General features: G+C 43.1%; 1 protein-coding gene across 1 annotated transcript in view; it reads left to right on the forward strand.

The window, feature by feature from the left end:
• Positions 1-17,539, forward strand: part of LOC126475042 (cholinesterase-like) — a 124,828-nt gene extending 107,289 nt beyond the window's left edge. Inside the window, exons 8-10 of the mRNA XM_050102589.1 lie at positions 5,366-5,495; positions 15,935-16,067; positions 17,270-17,539. Of these exons, the coding sequence (XP_049958546.1) occupies positions 5,366-5,495; positions 15,935-16,067; positions 17,270-17,438 (432 nt within the window). The 3' untranslated portion in view covers positions 17,439-17,539. The remainder of the gene's footprint in view (positions 1-5,365; positions 5,496-15,934; positions 16,068-17,269) is intronic.
• Positions 17,540-18,002: the final 463 nt, after the last annotated feature.

Raw genomic sequence — 18,002 nt, forward strand, 5'->3', positions numbered from 1 at the left:
CTTACGGTATATTGCCCCAAAAAATATTTTTATACAGATAATTTTACAAACAATAGGATGTATATACTTTTTTTTGCATTTGTTCCAGACGTTCCTGAGTTAATTTTCTATGACATCTATTCACCCTCATATGTACAAGGGTTAGGTGGTTCTTAGCCCTACATAAACTTTCGCAGGCATGTGCACTACAACTCATCAGAGTTTCTTATCGAATGAATGATATCGGAGCGCACGAAAGACGAATAAAGAAACAAACGAGTATTAATATTTATATATTAGACGTAAGTCAAGATTTGGATTTTATATAGGAAAAGGCATTTCGAAGGATCAGACGTCAAATGAATCGTCCTTTTCTTTAAGATTCGTTCAAAACTGGACTATTGGTTTCTATCGGGTTCGTTCAAAACTGGAGTGTTGGTTGTCAATCGTGTGTATATTATAGTCATGCATTTAGTCTTATCAGTCGCATGTGACTCACAAGGGAACGGTTCGATCTGACATGTCGAAACTTGCCCTAAAATTTTATATACAGGAAGAATACACCAATATAAACACACTGTCAAAATGTTGGCTGCTAAGACACATTGCAAGTATTTGTTACAAGTGCGCAACACGATGGGTAAACTCGTACATTTGATTGATGGCGCGTTAGTTGGTTGGTTGGTTGATTTGGGGATGGGACCAAACAGGGAGGCCATCGGTCCCTAGGATTATGGAAGGATGGAGAAGGAAGTAGGCAATGCCCTTTCAAAAGAACCATACCGGCATTCGCCTGAAGCGATTTAAGGAAATCACGGAAAACCTAAATCAGGGTGGCCAGACGCAGGTTTGAATCATCGTCCTCTCAAATGCGAGTCCAGTGTGTTAACCACTGCACCATCACACTCGGTGGACGCAAATGTAATTTGTAAACCGAATTTCAGTTTTTGTTGATGGTTTGGCACAATTGTACATAGTTACTATTCACTATAAATCACAGCTCGTTTAAATATACATAATAATTAGCAGTGGTCGCTAATAGAATCTGTCTTTGAGGAGGTTCCAGAACTTCGCAGTAACGTAGAATCCAGTTAATGTTTCCAATCTCGCAAAGATGAAATAGGAAAACCTTTGTGTGCAATCGAAATCGGCTACTTCTCCTGGATATCTACATATTGGTTATTTATTAGTTAATTTCTTGAACATACTCTCGAATGTTGTCGATATTTCGATATATATTGTGGAAAGACTAATATTAGGAAAAACGGGAAATAACTCAGACCATTCTGTTAATTGTAGCCCGAACTATGACTGCTGCGCTAATGAAAGTCCAGAACAAAAATAGACTACCTTCCAAGCCGAAAGTAAGCACTTGCAGTAATAGTTTCCAGCGACGAAATAAAGAAGGTAACTTTTTTGTTGAACAGAGCGGGGAGGAAGTGTTTAAACGTAAACAGTTCGCATAGCCAGCAACATTTCGTAAAAACTGAACATGAATTCTATAAATGGAAGAAAGATTTACAAAAACTACGAAATATCCAACAAAATGAAACTCGAAAACGTACGAAAGAAAAACTTTTCAAAAGATTTAGAACTGCTCGTGAGCACCAGTGCACTGTTACAAAGGAGATCTGCGAGAGTGGGGGCCTCCGAATCACAGTTGATATGAACATTTCAGGCCAGTTCCACCTTGTTAAACAGATTCAGGAAATTATACAAAAAAGAAGTCCCAAATTACGATTGTTACCTTAAGTAAACATAAAGGTATGTCATGAACAGGTAATACTACAGAAAAATTCGTAGCTGTTTGGAAAACGAAGATGCTTCTTATCCCCAAAAATGCTGTGTGTAAAGCCAATCAGTCACGTTCCGCACAAGAACTGAGTACAGACAGCACACAGCACTTCATCATTTCGAGCAGAGGAAAAAGAAAAAAATAATCAGTCGCCTGTGCAGTCCATGAATGCTATGATACATTCGTATACAACAAAGGCAGTGGTATCGATGGATTACTGTTTCGCAGTTTTATATCTACCTCCAGAAATATCAAGGTTAATTAGGAGAAAAATGAAAAACAAGACTGTTTACTTGCAAAAATCTTGTAATACACGTGGAAAAATCTGAAAAAAAAACGAGAGAATAATGGTACGTCCGGAACGTCTTCTTACCATTTGCAGAAAATATTTCGTTGCTTTTGTTCGACTCTTGTCCTGGACATAATATCACATCGGTCTTTAGACGGATGGTGAAGAGATTCAGTCTCTCAATAAATTAATTTTTCGACATTATAAAGCATTTTTCAGAAAATTTTAAGACAATATAATTTCCGATAGCACTTTGTCATTTCACGTTTATCAGAGGAACAGTATTAAACTTTAGTTTTTTCTGCATTGTCAATTTGCATCATCGCATTTGTCGAATTTGATCAAGTCTGTTTTGTACGCAGCACAATCTGCAGAACAACGGCCATGACGTTTTCTTGCCCCATTCCAGCTCTGTATAGATAAAGCTAGTAATTACTGTGAAGTCTCTGACTGCATTCATGTTTTTTCAGGGGTGCCTAGTGTAGGAAAATGTTTGTTTTGTCATCCAATAGACAGTCACATTTTTGCGAAGATTACAGGGAACAAGAAGAAAGTGTTTCATCGTCAGTAAGACATAAATTATTCAAAAATTATAATAAGAACTGTGCTACAGGGACAGTTATAAAATAATTAACGTCAACAAATTGAAGTCCCGCAAGACGTCTGCAATTTTACGTTATACACTGCCTCGGTCTTCTTTCCGTTCTCCAACAGTCCAGCTGTCGATATGAACTGCAAGTTATACAAAAAATTAGCGGTTTCAGGCATGTTCGGTGTGGTTTAAATGCGTCGATATGCGATTTGCGTGCTTGCACTTTGAACTTCGCACTACAAGGCGCTACGTTCACATGTCACGGCTGCCTCTGCTTATTCGCCGATCGCGCGCTGGGTAGGAAGGGTCGTACAAATCGCCATTGTAAATGGTTCTTCGTGAGACAAAAGTGAGTATCTTTAACGTTTCTTAAATACTTGTAACTAAAATTTTGACAGTGCTTTTCTTTCAGTGTACTCTTTCTGTGTGAAATATTTCTTGGTAGCTTTCGACATGTTGCATTGGACCATTCCTCTGTCAGTGTTCCTCATACTAGACGCTCCAACAACATTTCCATAAACGCTGCTTCCCGAGCGGGACGGCTTGCCGATCGCCGGCACGAATCCGCCCAGCGGATTAGTGTCGAAGTCCGGTGTGCCGGCCAGCCTGTGGATGGTTTTTAAGACGGTTTTCCATCTGCCTCGGCGAAAGCGGGCCGGTTCCCCTTACTCCGCCTCAGTTACACTATGTCGGCGATTCGGCGATTGCTGCGCGAACGCTATCTCCACGTACACGTACACGTACACCATAATTACTCTACCACGCATACCACGCAATCATTTGGGGTTACACACATCTGTTATTCCCGTGGGGGGGACTGAGGGCCGAAGGGCCGAACCACACAATAACCCTGGGTTCGGTGTGGGACGGCGATGGGGTGGGTGGACTACTGTGACCTGCTGTGGGGTTGTGAATAACTGAGGGCTATGGAGGGACGAAGCATCTTCGTCGTTACTAGGTTCCCAGTTTAATACACAATACATACAATCTTTGAAACGTACTACACAGTACACAGTGTTTCTACAGTTTACTACCTCTCTTCACTTTTTCAGCATTCATCCGTTGCCTGGATGTTTCTTGAACAAATTTATCGTTAGAGCATCATGATTTCTAACTCAAGTCTCAGTACAAACAGAGCTGACGACGTGTCAGGCCTGCTATGTAAACCTCCGGTTAATACCAAAATGCAGATATCAAACTTTTTTTTTCTGGACAGTATCTCAAGCTCCGAAATTTTGTTCAGACTTCGTCGAACTTAAGTTACACAAATAGTAAAATAATTTTGGTTGTTATTGGTAAGTATAGTTAGGGACGAGACAGGAATTGGGAAGAATGAAAAAAGATAATACTGCAACGGATTTGAGACAGTGAAATAAACACAATCCTCTAAAATTGCAAGAACTTACCTTCCGAACAGACCAAGATACACTAACCTACATGTGAAGATTCGAATTAACGTGCTGTGCGTAAACGGTCACTTATGCCACCATTAACCATGTCCAGCATAGTTATACATTTGGATACTAGCCAAATGAAGTTAAATAGGAAACTAAAATAAAAAATACAGAAACAGAGACTCAAATAGTATGAAGTGTTAGTTTAAGGAAGAATTCTTTAGAAAGAATTTCAGTCTGGTGTCAGTGGTTTTCATACCACGGGAAATACTTCAAAGACTTTTCAGAGTGTGTCAAATTCCAAAGATAATATTATGGCCAATGAGCTAAATGAGAGAACTATTGTTCAGTACCTTCTTTGCCGAACATGTTCGCAGCTTTAATATATCAAAGAGAATAAAGAAAAGTTATAAAATTATTGCTTGACAGTTATGTTCCGAAACAGTAAACCACTCGTGACGGAATTCAAATTTTGTCTGTTACTGAAGAAAAGAATTGGGAAAATAGATCTGAATGTTATTTAGAAGAACCCTTGACAGTGAAACTGCAATTTGTTTGCGTTATAGTACCGTGTGAGAATACAATACAAGGAGAGATCTTAAACACAAGGTTTATAAAATTTAAATATCAATAATGAATGTACAAAAGGAAGTTAAGCTTAACATAAAAAAAGAAACAGTTGTGTGTAGTAATCTCCTTTAGAGGATAAAACTTTAAAGGCCTACACACAGAATGTTTGACACTAGAAGCTGCACTGATATAATTGTTTATAATTAAAGTTGTGTGGGAAACAGTATGTTTAGGTTAATGCGCCGATGAAAAAATGTAAAAGGTACCGGGTGATCAAAAAGTCAGTTTTCAAATTTATACTGACTTTTTGATCACTCGGTACATCTATCACTGGAGAAACATGTATTGACTGAGTAAAAAGGTAATGTAGGAAATAATTATTGAAGTCAGTTGTTGAATAAATGTTTGATGGATAAACTTGACACGAGGTGGAGTCTGTTAGTGGCAAATAAATTTATCCATTTACGTTTTGGAAGAGCAAACCGATGATCGTTACCTAAGGTGTACAGGAAGCTGTTACAGAACAAATCAAGTTGATAAATTGTACCGAAAAAATAGAACTGCATAATTTCCCAAAAAAGGGACCGTACTTTGTAAAAGAAATTTTTTCTTACTTTTTTGATTCACATAATGGTTGGTACAGTCATTTTTGAAACTAGTGTGATATATCACAGCTCGATCCATATATTATAAGACTACAGCAGCATCAGTAACAATCAACAGCCAAATCACATTTTTTCTTATAGTTCGACAACGACATGAGGCCTTTCGAGCCAACAGACACGCTGGTGAGGACAGTGGCCGAGCTGAGTGACACACCAGTGTTCTATTATGTATTCGACTACCGCGGGGATATCGTCGAATCTACGCAGTGGGGTGAGTACAAAGAAAATAACGCACTTAACATAAACGTATCTCTTTGCTGCGAAAGCAATGTCATAGAATTAATGTTTGCTAAAAGTGAGAGCAGTCGCTCTCATCTTTAAATTCCGTCCAAAAGCTAATAGCAGTTTTCTTACATAGTGTAACGGCGCCGCAGAGTGGCAGTAAACACCAACACCATTTCCAGCCAGGATGGCCACTTTTGCCCCTGAGTGGCTTGTGTAGGATCTGTGGGTAGCGGTCTTTCACTACCGCAGCGAGACCGGAGTGAGAAACGCTCACTCAGTAACAATATTGTTTATTAAGCGCGTTCCATACGATTAATCGATGTTGGCGCCAAGGAATCAGGCGGCGTGCTGCCTCAGCATGAAATGACTGACAGTGTGAGTGACCTTGCTGACGCTGGACATCTGTCTGTTTTGTAGCGGCGTAGAGAGACAGCTGAGTGACGTACACTGCATGCTGGATAGACAGGGCCTAGCAGATGCTCCATGATGTACCCAAGGCCGCTGCAGTCGGCCAGACTGTCAGATGACGACACTCAGGGAAACGCCTCCTGTCAGTGGCATCAGTTCGACGTCCGAAGTCTCGCTGGCAGCCCGAAGACAGAAGTCATTACAGTTCTCTGTGAGATCTTAGGGGCTTCCCCAAACGTTGGACTGAGGACTCCTGTGAAGATTATCATGACGACGGTGCAATTCGAAAGTCCAAACACGAGTGCTGCTAATGGCTGAGCGGTAGGGGCACATGTATGCGGCGGTCCTGGGTGTGCTGTGACAGGAGGCTGCTTCCCATCACGTAGATGGCAACTGAGGAAAAGCGGCGTCGCGCCACGGTATAGTGTAACCCAGGCCACAGCCGCGGTAGACTGCTGTGTTCCAGAGTGCTCCTCCAATACTGCTTTAGCACCCAGCTCCAGCATTTCGTCAGTGGCGATCACGCACATCTCTTGGTTGGTTGCAACGTCCTGCCTGCGGCTGATGCCGCGACAATTTTCCGAAGTCGACATATTACTAGTCAGTAGGGAATACACATTAAGGGTCGTGTTGATTTATTTAGTCGCACACGAAGGAACAATACTGATCAGCCGGAATATTGTGATCATCTACCTAATAGCCGGCATGCCCACCTTTGGCACGCATAACAACGGCGACACGTCGTGGCGTGGAAGCAATGAGGCCTTGGTAGGTCGCTGAAGGGAGCTCGCACCACATCTGCACACATAAGTCACCTAAGTCGCGCTAATTCCGGGGAGAGGCGGCGATGGGCTCAGACGCACACTCAACCACATCCCAGATGTGCTCGATCGTGTACAGATCAGGTCAGTTATGGGGCCAGAACATCAATTGAAAATCGCCACTGTGTTCCTTGAACCACAGCATCAAACTCCTGGCGTTGTGACATGGCACAACATTTGTTGAAAGATGCCACTGCCGTCGGGACTCATGATGGTACCGAGCGAGGTGGCGCAGTGGTTAGACACTGGACTCGCATTCGGGAGGACGACGGTTCAACCCCGCGTCCGGCCATTGTGATTTAGGTTTTCCGTGATTTCCCTAAATCGCTCCAGGCAAATGCCGGGATGGTTCCTTTCAAAGGGCACGGCCGACTTCCCTTCCCGTCCTTCTCTAATCCGATGAGACCGATGACCTCGCTGTCTGGTCTCCTTCCCCGAAACAACCAACCAACTCATGATGGTCATGAAGGGGTGTACGTGGACTGCAAACAGTGTACGATACTCCTTGGCCGTCATGGTGCCTTGCACGAGCTCCACTGGACCCACAGATACCCAGGTAAACATTCCTCGAGCCGTCGCCAGCTTGTCTCCTTCCCATATGTATTTATTTAGCGTATGGTTCATAACATCACAGTAAGAATTACAGAAAAAAATCACATATGTATAAACAGAACAATAAATAACAGTTTGTATATATGGACACCACCAGTTGTAAATTTACACTCACAGAAGAGCAATCACAAGCAGACGTCCAGCTTAGATAATATATAGTCGATTGCCTCTTGGGTCGCCATTAGGAAATCCTGTGGGTCACCCTCATATGTCCTTAATGGGCATTCCTGCACGATGTGTTTGACTGTCTGTCTCTCAGCGCCACAGTCGCAAGCGGCCGAAGGAAGTTTACCCCATCTGTGTAAGGAGTCGGTGCATCTCCCACAGTTGGTTCTGATGCGATTAAGAGTTGACCAAACTTTGCTAGGGCAATTAAATCCTTTTGGTTTACTAACGATGCATGGCATACTGTGGCAGTTTACTGCTGTTCTTCTCTCCCATTCCTCTTTCCATCGGTCATTTATTTTAAAGTTGGATTGGTGCAGAGCCTGTGCGGTCTTCAGTAGAGGATGCCTAGACCGGAGTCGGTTTCCTTGGATGTCGTAGGTATCTTCATGGATTTGTAATTGAGGGTTGGTCCTTCCCATAGTACAGTCGTCAAGGAGCTGTTCCCCTGGAGGACGACGGATTCGCGCCCTCCCATCGGCATGATGAAGAAGATATCGGGATTCATTAGATCATGTAACGCTCTGCCACTGCGCCAACGTCCAGTGCCGATGGTCACGAGCACATTTCAATCGTAGTTGCCTATGTTGTGCTGTTAATATTTGCACCTGCATGGGTCATCGACTGTGGAGGTCCATCGTTATTAGAAGTGTTCGCTGCACTATGTTCAGACACACTCATATTAAAGTCTGATGTTAGTTTCGCGACAGTTCGCCGCCTGTCCTGTTTTACCAGTCTGCCCAGCCTAAGACCTTCGACATCTGTAACGAGGGGTGGCCGCCCAATCCCACGACGTTGGACGTGTTTTCAGCTAGGTTTCGCCACGTGTTGAAGACACTCACCACAGCATTCCTCGAACACCCGAGAAGTCGTTCAGTTTCCGAAATGCTCGTGTCGAGCCTCCGGACTTTCACAATCTGCCTTCGGTCAAACTCAGATAGATCGCGAGCCTTCCCCGTTCTACGCACGGCCAACACGCTCACTGATAGTGCTTGCACTGACTAGCAGTCATTCCTCGCCAGCTGAGACTGGTATCGCCTGGACGGATTTATATCGATAGTAGATCGGTAATCATAATGTTCTGGCTGATCAGTAGATACACTATAAGTCGACAAAGTAGTTACAGTTATTAGTTTCAAACCCTCTGATACATACTGGCCAATTTCAAACCCTCAGATACATACTGGGCCTAGGTACACCGCTACTCTGCTGGCAATTACAACACCAAGCCGACCATCAAATGAAATTTTACTTATTGTGCCTATACATGGTTATGTTGCCGCAGCTGATGTCATTTGACGTCCATCCTACCTCTCTGGCCTGGTTCGAGCTTCATTCGCGTGTCTTTGAGTGTCAGAGAAACACGATTGAGTACACGTTTGCGGAGTACATCGACTTATCCTTCTGAATGGCGAAGCTCACTGTAATGGAAGAGCTGCTCATCGCCTTTATCAAAACCGTTCTCCACAACGTTCGGCTCCATCGCATACTCTTTTCGCCACAATTACACAACGGCTTCGAGAAAGATTACCTTCACCGTTAGCAGGCTGTGGTGTTCCAAGCAGACGCCACACATCCGATTTGGAAGAGGCCGTCTTGCCTCACGTTGAAGACAACCTGTCAACGAGTAGACGAGCAATTTTTTTGCTTACTAATGAGTGGAAATGCAAAACAAGTGATGTACTAGGTCACGCCTAATCAATCCCTTGAGAAAGTGGTCACGTTATCAACATGTTTGCAAATTGTTGCAGCACGGAAACGGTACGTTTCTGTGTCGCCGCTTGAGGGGTCACAGACAGATAATTGGTATGAATGCTCTGCAGAACGGTTTCAGAGAAGCGAAATGTATCGAGGATGCCGCAAATCACACAGCGCATAATGTGTTGGTCGATCGGTCGGTCGTCTCATCGGGCGACGTGTATTTGGTCTTTCGACCGTTTCTGGGCCTCGTCAGTTGGTCATTTTGCCGCACGTGGGTCGGTTCCTTCCTTGGGCAGAGATGTCGGGTATCCAATGGGCAAGTGTTCCCTCTGCATGGTTGGGTCCGAGCCAATATGCCTAGGTCGCCGTGTCTCCGAGTTCCGAAAGTTCCGAGTTCCGAGTAGGGGCGGGAGCAGCAGTGAGGTCCGGGCAGCCATGACTCGCCCGACCCTCGCCGGCACACATGACTTCCGTGAGGACGGCCTTGGTTGGTCGTTCGGTTGGTCGCCGACCGCTTCGGGGTTCTCTGCGTGTGTCGACATGTCATTCGCCCTGTTGTTCCACAGTGGTTGCTTTTACAGATTGTTCGAGTTATTGTGGAAGTATTTTCGTGGAACTGTGTCTAGCTTGTGTAATTTCGACTGAGCAGTTATGTTAATGCTGTCTGCGTACTGGAGTAAAAGCAGTCGGTCAGTTGGGACAGAGCAGCGAGGAAGTCTCCGCGGCAGGGTTATTATTAGCATAGCGTTCCGCAGTGTGTTTTTCCTCGCCGTGTTGATGCTGTCCGTACCGCGTGTAGTTCGACAGCCTTTGGTGTTGTTCATATTTCTGAGTGATTATTGTGCTTTGGCTCTTTTTAGACGCCAATATTGAAGACGTAGTGTCGCTGGTATCTTCGTCCTCGGCTGATATTTATCGTTGTCGTGCTCATTAGGTTGTTGGTCGGTTCTCCAGCCGTCCCTGGGTCGGGTTGCCATCCGATTATTTAGTATTACGCTTGGCTGCCTGTCACACCTAAGCTTACCCTAGAGTTACCTTCCCAGGCCGAACCGTGGAGCACTTCTGAGCACCACTGTTCTGTTGTTTTGGATTATGATTTTCTTTTAGACTCAAGTACTGTGCGAGGCCTTCGGCCGTGTATTAATTTAGTTCGTTTTAATGTTCAGTATGTGGCCTTCAGCCGAACTTCTACGTGAAATGTTTCAAGATAAGGCCTTCAGCCGTCTTAAATTAAAATTTGAAAGGTCATTTGTTTAAAACCTTTTAAAACTTTCTTACTGAAATTCTTCTTATCTAGGCTTTAAGCCCTCAGTTCTTCTATTTTGTAACTGAGGCCTTCAGCCGTGTGTATTACTTAAGGCAATTTTAATGACTTGTGTTGTGGTCTTCAGCCGTATTGTTTCTGAATTCTAAAGGGCATGTGTGATTAAGTGTTTTAGCAAAATAAAGTTTGTATGTTTGTGCAACTAACAGCAACTGATTTGGGCCCCTTTCCACAACCTGATCTGCTCTGTACTACGGATCCAGGTGCCAGAGATTTTGGTAGTATGTCAAAATCACCTATTCATTCTCTCAGCGACCACAACGGGAATTCGGTCTTCCGAAGTTGCTTCACCGCGGAAGATCGTAACACTGTCCCTCCTTTCAATCGTCGTACGAACGTTGGAATGGCAGATATTGAGATTAGTAGTGGAAAGGCGTCGGAACCAGATGAAATACCTGTAAGATTCTATAAAGATTATGAAAAAGAATTTGCTCCCTCTCTATCAGTAATTTATCGTAGATCGCTTGAGCAACGAAAGGTACGTAACGATTGGGAAAAACAGCAGGTCATTCCCGTTTCTAAGAAAGGCCATAACACAGATCCACACAATTAGAGACCTGCACTATGTGATCAAAAGTATCCGGACACCTGGATGGCTGGCCGGGGTGGCCGAGCGGTTCTAGGCGCTACAGTCTGGAACCACGCGACCGCTACGGTCGCAGGTTCGAATCCTGCCTCGGGCATGGATGTGTGTGATGTCCTTAGGTTAGTTAGATTTAAGTAGTTCTCAATTCTAGGGGACTGATGACTTCAGAAGTTAAATCCCATAGTGCTCAGAGCCATTTGAACACCTGGCTGAAAATCATTTACAAGTGTTGTTCCACGTTTAGCCTTGATGGCAGCTTCCACTCTCGCAGCCATATATTCAATCAGGTACTGGAAGGTTTCTTGGAGAATGGCAGTCCATCCTTCACGGAGTGCTGCACTAAGAAGACGCATCGATGTCTGTCGGTGAGGCCTGGCACGAAGCCGACGTTCCAAAACACCCCCAAACGTGTTCTACAATATTCAGGTCAGGACTCTGTGCAGGCCAGTCCATTGCAGCGATGTTATTGTCGTGTAGCCACTCCGCCACAAGCCGTGCATTATGAACAGGTGCTCGATCGTGTTGAAAGATCATCCCCGAATTGCTCTTCAACACTGGGAAGCAAGAAGATGCTTTAAACATCAATGTAGGGCTGTGCAACAAGGGGTGCAAGCCCCCTCCACGAAAAACACGACCACACCTTAATACCATCACATCTCAATTTTATTGTTGGCACTACATACACTGGCAGATGACGTTCACCGGGCATTCGCCAAACCCATCGGATCGCCACATTGTGTACCGTGATTGGTCACTCCACACAACGTTTTCCCACTGTTCAGTCGTCCAGTGTTTACGCTCCTTACACCAAGCAAGGTGTCGTTTGGCATTTACCGGCGTGATGTGTGTCTCATGAGCAGCCGCTCGACCTTGAAATCCTAGTTTGCTCACCTCCCGCCTAACTGTCATAGTACTTGCAGTGGATCCTGAAGCAGTTCGGAATTCCTGTGTGATGGTCTGGATACGTGTCTGCCTAATACACATGACGACCCTCTTCAACTGTCGGCCGTCTCTATCAGTCAACAGACGATGTCACCCTGTACGTTTTTGTGCTGTACGTGTCCCTTCACATTCTACTTCAATATCACATCGGTAACAGTGGACCTAGGGATGTTTAGGAGTGTGGAAATCTCGCCTACAGACGTATGACACAAATGGCATCCAATCACCTGACCACGTTCGATGTCCACGAGTTCTGCGGAGCGCCCTATTCTGCTCTCTCACGATGTTTAATGACTACTGAGGTCGCTGATGTGGAGTACCAGGCAGTAGGTGGCAGCACAATGCACCTGATATGAAAAACATATGTTTTTTGAATTGTCCGGATACTTTTGATCACATAGTGTATATCGTTGGACGTCAGTCTGTTGTAGAATTATGGAGCATGTTTTATGCTCAAGATATATAAAGTTTTTTTTTTTAAATGAACATCTCTTCCATAGAAATCGACATGGTTCCCGCAAACAGAGATCCAGCGAAACTCAGCTCGCTCTTTTCCTCCATGAGATCCACAGCGCAGTAGACAACAGCGCTCAGATTGATGCCGGGTTCCGTGATTTCAGTAAGGCATTTGACACTGTCCCGCATTGCCGTTTAATGAAAAAAATACGAGCTTACGGAGTATCGGAGCACCATTGCGATTGGATTCAAGACTTTCTTGAAGATAGAACTCAACACGTCGCTCGTAACGGAACAAAATCGACAGATGTAAAGGTAGTATCCGGAGTACCACAGGGAAGTGTAAAAGAAACGTTGCTGTTTACAATATATATAAATGATCTAATAGAAAGCATCGGAAGCTCTTTAAGACCATTCGCAGATGATTCAGTTGTCTATGCCAAAGTAACAACTCCAGAAAATAGTAAGAATTTGCAGAATGACCTGCAGAGAACTGATGAATGGTGAAGGCTCTGGCAGTTGACCCTGAACGTATATAAATGCAACAAACTGCGCATACATAGAAAAAGAAATCCACTAATTTACATCTACACTATTGATGACAAACAGCTCAAGACAGCGTCTGCCGTAAAATATCTAAGCGTAACTATCCAGAGCGACCCTAAGTGGAATGACCGCATAAATGTGGTAAAAGCAGATACCAGACTCAGATTCATCGGAATAAACTTAAAGAAACGTAACTCATCCACGAAAGAAGTGGCTTATTAGGCGCTTGTTCGCCCGATTCTTGAGTACTGTTCATCCATCTGGGATCCCTATCAGGTAGGACTGATAGAGAAGATAGACAAGATCCAACGAAGAGTGGCGCGTTTCGTTACGGTATCGTTTAGCTGGCGAGAGAGCGTTACGGAGACGCTAAGCAAACTCCACTGGCATACGTTACAAGAGAGGCGTTGTGCATCACGGAGAGATTTACTATTGAAATTTCGGGACAGCATTGTCAGGAGAAGACCGACAGCATATTACCTCTCCCAACATACATCTCGCGTATTGACCACGAGGAGAAAATTAGAGAAATTAGAGCCAGTACAGAGGTTTACTGACAATCATTCTTCCCACGCACTATTCGCGAATGGAACAGGGTTGGAGGGATCAGATAGTGGTACCGAAAGTACCCTCCGCCACATACCATTAGGTGGCTTGCGGAGTATGTTGTAGACGATATATTTTCTTTCATAAAAGAGACGTCTTCCTCTTGTTGCGTTAATGGCACTGTCAAAACAATTGTAAATCACAATATACATACACTAGTCTAATACTAGAAAGAGCGCTCCATACATTGCTGATTTTTTTAAATCTGGTAACAACTAATTTACAAAATTTACTGACGTTGTAGATAAATCAGGTATTTTGCTAATACACGAGAGCAAACGTCCAATATCGTAGTCACTTTCAGTTTCTATGCAATCATTTAAGGAGTGTGTACACCTCTTACGTTCTTCCTGTAAAAAAGTCACGGTTGAAGTCCATAGGATCAAAATACTGCAACAGTATGTGCTGCTATTGGTACTAGAGTTCAGTCCAGTGGATGGAAATATCCGACAATGCTGACCCGGTGAAGGAGTACCTACATCGTGAAGGTGTCACCTTCAAGAATCAACAGCTTCGCTTCCCAAACCTGATAAAAACTTTGCAGGATCCTCTAGACAGAAGAACTTCTGCCCTAAACACTACAGAATGGTCTGCAGGGCATGTGTCAAGCATTGGGAACCATTATGGCCAGCCATGCTGTACGTAACCTCTGGCGTGCCACAGGAGAGTTTTATGGGACCATTGCTTTTCACAATATATATAAATGACCTAGTAGATAGTGTCGGAAGTTCCATGCGGCTTTTCGCGGATGATGCTGTAGTATACAGAGAAGTTGCAACATCAGAAAATTGCAGCGAAATGCAGAAAGATCTGCATCGGATAGGCACTTGGTGCAGGGAGTGGCAACTGACCCTTAACATAGACAAATGTAATGTATTGCGAATACATAGAAGGAAGGATCCTTTATTGTATGATTATATGATAGCTGAACAAACACTGGTAGCAGTTACTTCTGTAAAATATCTGGGAGTAATCGAACGAAACCATTTGAAGTGGAATGATCATATAGAATTAATTGTTGGTAAGGCGGGTGCCAGGTTGAGATACATTGGAGGAGTCCTTAGAAAATGTAGTGCATCAACAAAGGAGGTGGCTTACAAAACACTCGTTCGACCTATACTTGAGTATTGCTCACTAGTGCGGGACCCGTACCAGGTCGGGTTGACAGAGGAGATAGAGAAGATCCAAAGAAGAGCAGCGCGTTTCGTCACAGGGTTATTTGGTAACCGCGATGGCGTTACGGAGATGTTTAACAAACTCAAGTGGCAGACTCTGCAAGAGAGGCGCTCTGCATCGCGGTGTAGCTTGCTCGCCAGGTTTCGAGAGGGTGCGTTTCTGGATGAGGTATCGAATATATTGCTTCCCCCTATTTATACCTCCCGAGGAGATCACGAATGTAAAATAGAGAGATTCGAGCGCGCACGGAGGCTTTCCGGCAGTCGTTCTTCCCGCGAACCATACGCGACTGGAACAGGAAAGGGAGGTAATGACAGTGGCACGTAAAGTGCCCTCCGCCACACACCGTTGGGTGGCTTGCGGAGTATAAGTGTAGGTGTAGATGTAGACGTCTTGATGCGACTTGAGAGCTTCATTCTATTTGTAGGGTGAAGGGACAAAGTACATTGATAAGTCCGTTACCCGGTATACCTTCTATCTGTATCACTGCGTCACATTTTGTATTTTTCCCAAGGCATCTATTGGAGAAAACATTATCGTTAAGACCCGCGTGTTTTCATGGATCTCTATTAACCTAAAGGCATTTTTCGATAAATTAATCATTCTTAAGGAGGATTCCAGAATTACACGTTGGTCAAGTACAGCAATAAAACAATAATAAGTGAATTTTAAACCATTGGCACATTCCTCATGTATTTCCTGAGAACTCTCAGACTAGTAATTCACCCTCAAAGGGAAAATGTAAGACCCATTGGCATCGAGAACTATTCTTTGGTAATAATCGTGATTATGAACACAAATGTATGCTGCCTTGCTTTAAAAGAGACAACAGTGATAACAGTAAATATTCTGTATGAATTACCGTACAAATGATGGTAGCGAGTAGGGACATTCGTGTTTACTGAGCTACAATAACACAAGATTTTACCAGAGATGGAAACATGGCATGATAATTTCACTTCTTTATTAAAAAATCTAAACTCGTAAACCATCTCAGAACGAGATCAACAATTTCCCACATATGTTTAAAATGAAATGAACAATATACAAACGACTGTTTTAATATACACCTGCTCTTTCAGGTGTAAATCACGCTGGTGACATATTCGTGCTCTTTGTGAGAGATGATACCGTATGTAACCTGGATCCAGAGTCAGAAGAAGATCAAGTGCGCAGGAATATGGTTCGGTACTGGACCAACTTCGCTAAGTATGGGTATGTAGCTATGCAATTAGTCCTCTCTTTTTCTGTCACCAGATTAAAATAATTATTTCTCAGATATTTTTCACTCTTTCTTTTTAGCTGAGCAGAGTGCAGTAGGTCATTAAATACTGCTCCGGCTCTTTGCTAAAAATTGCAGTAACTACTCCTTGTCGTCAACTTCTTAACTATTTTTTAATTGTCTAAAGCACTAATTCAATAAAACTGTGATGACGGCGTCGTCTACCTAATTGGGAGTATGTCCGTATGAGTAACACATTCAGCAAAATACTGAATAAAACAATAAGGTAAAATCAAGTAGTTCAGTGCCATGGTCAGTGGGGTTGCTGTACAGAGACGGAGTTATATCGACGATTCTGGATTTTCAGTATGCTAAATGTTAACATATGTTTTACCATGATTGTTGTGAAGATGGTTGTTTAGTCAACCGAAATCAGTTATGAATTAATATTTTATAATGTACGCGATGTAGATAATTATTGCAACAAAATTCTTTCAGTTGTACAAATATTGAGATATTAATATTTGTTCACTTTCTCCTTTCTGACGATGTTAGATAAAACAAGTAAACCTTAACTTTTCACAGCCTATTTCCAAATTAACACTATGGGGAGTTGCACCGCTTGAGAGTATCTTAGTGAAATACCTATTGCAATCACACTAACTTAGGAGACGACACGGCTAACAAACACCAAAAGGTACTGATCAAACGCCGTGATATTGTCGTATTACGGACATCGCTGTATTTGTGTGGTTATGCAATATTTAAGAAGCCGAGAAATGATGCAACACCACAGTTATGCCACGTTCTCGCCACCTACATAGTCATTTCGTTCGTGGCAGTTTAACTGCCCGTCGTTTCCTATAGCATTAGTTCTAACAAGAAAGGAAGTGCTTTTCACAACGTCATTCTTACGAACAGTGTTATCCTCCTCTCTATATATGGTGGCATTTCTGAGTTCGCTACCTGCTTACGAATTTTTTTGTTACCACACACTGCGACTGTGCATAAGTTTGTTCTTTCTGTTTAATGCCTCTACGTAAATACACGTGCAAAATCTGTACTTGATGGATCATTGTCGCAAACTTAAGAGACAGTATAAAGCTTAAAAGCAGTGAAGAAACAAGTATTTTTTTGCTGTGCTTAGCACCTTCCTAAGGATCAGTATATTCACATCACCCCTGTGTTTCCGCAGAAATCCAACCCCGGAGGCGGATCCTGTGATCTGGGAGCCGTACGACAATGTGACTCGCAGCTACATGCTGATGCAGTCCAACTTCTCCCTTGCTCACAACAAAGACGCAGAGCGGATGGATTTCTGGCACCAGAACGTTCCACTTCAACCTTATCCTGAAGAGGCCTAGAAAAATATAGAGAGTATTAACAGCTTCCTGAGACATGAGATGAAATGTTTACTCTGAAAGCCTCAGTATAATGTACACAAAAATTAAATATTTTTATGACATATTATCGTTTGACTGCCTAGGATTCTGTTTCCAAGTAATGCAATGTCGAATAAGGATGTGTCGTTCTATGAAAATTAAGTCAGTATAAGAAAAAAACCCTCTGTCATAATATTCGGTAAAATCGTCTTTATGATGACCGTTCAGGATTATGTAGCAGTTTTAACTAACATGAACATCAACCATATGTCGACGATACATAGTTCAAGGACATCAATCAGCTACATCAGTATTTTAAAGATAGCCAGTGGCATTATAAGTTTAGTATTCAACAAAAGGAGAAGAAAAGTATAAACTTTCTACAGTGAAGCGTGTAACAGTGGTGGCACTCACATGTACAATGTTTATGGAAAATCGACGAATACTGAGTGCATCATTCAAGTTTCATACTACTACCCACTCTAATATTGATGTGGTGTATTCAGACCACGTTGGACAATTACCAGACTTTCACTAAAAGATGAA

Source organism: Schistocerca serialis, chromosome 4 (assembly GCF_023864345.2).
Source record: "Schistocerca serialis cubense isolate TAMUIC-IGC-003099 chromosome 4, iqSchSeri2.2, whole genome shotgun sequence".
Lineage (NCBI taxonomy): Eukaryota > Metazoa > Arthropoda > Insecta > Orthoptera > Acrididae > Schistocerca > Schistocerca serialis.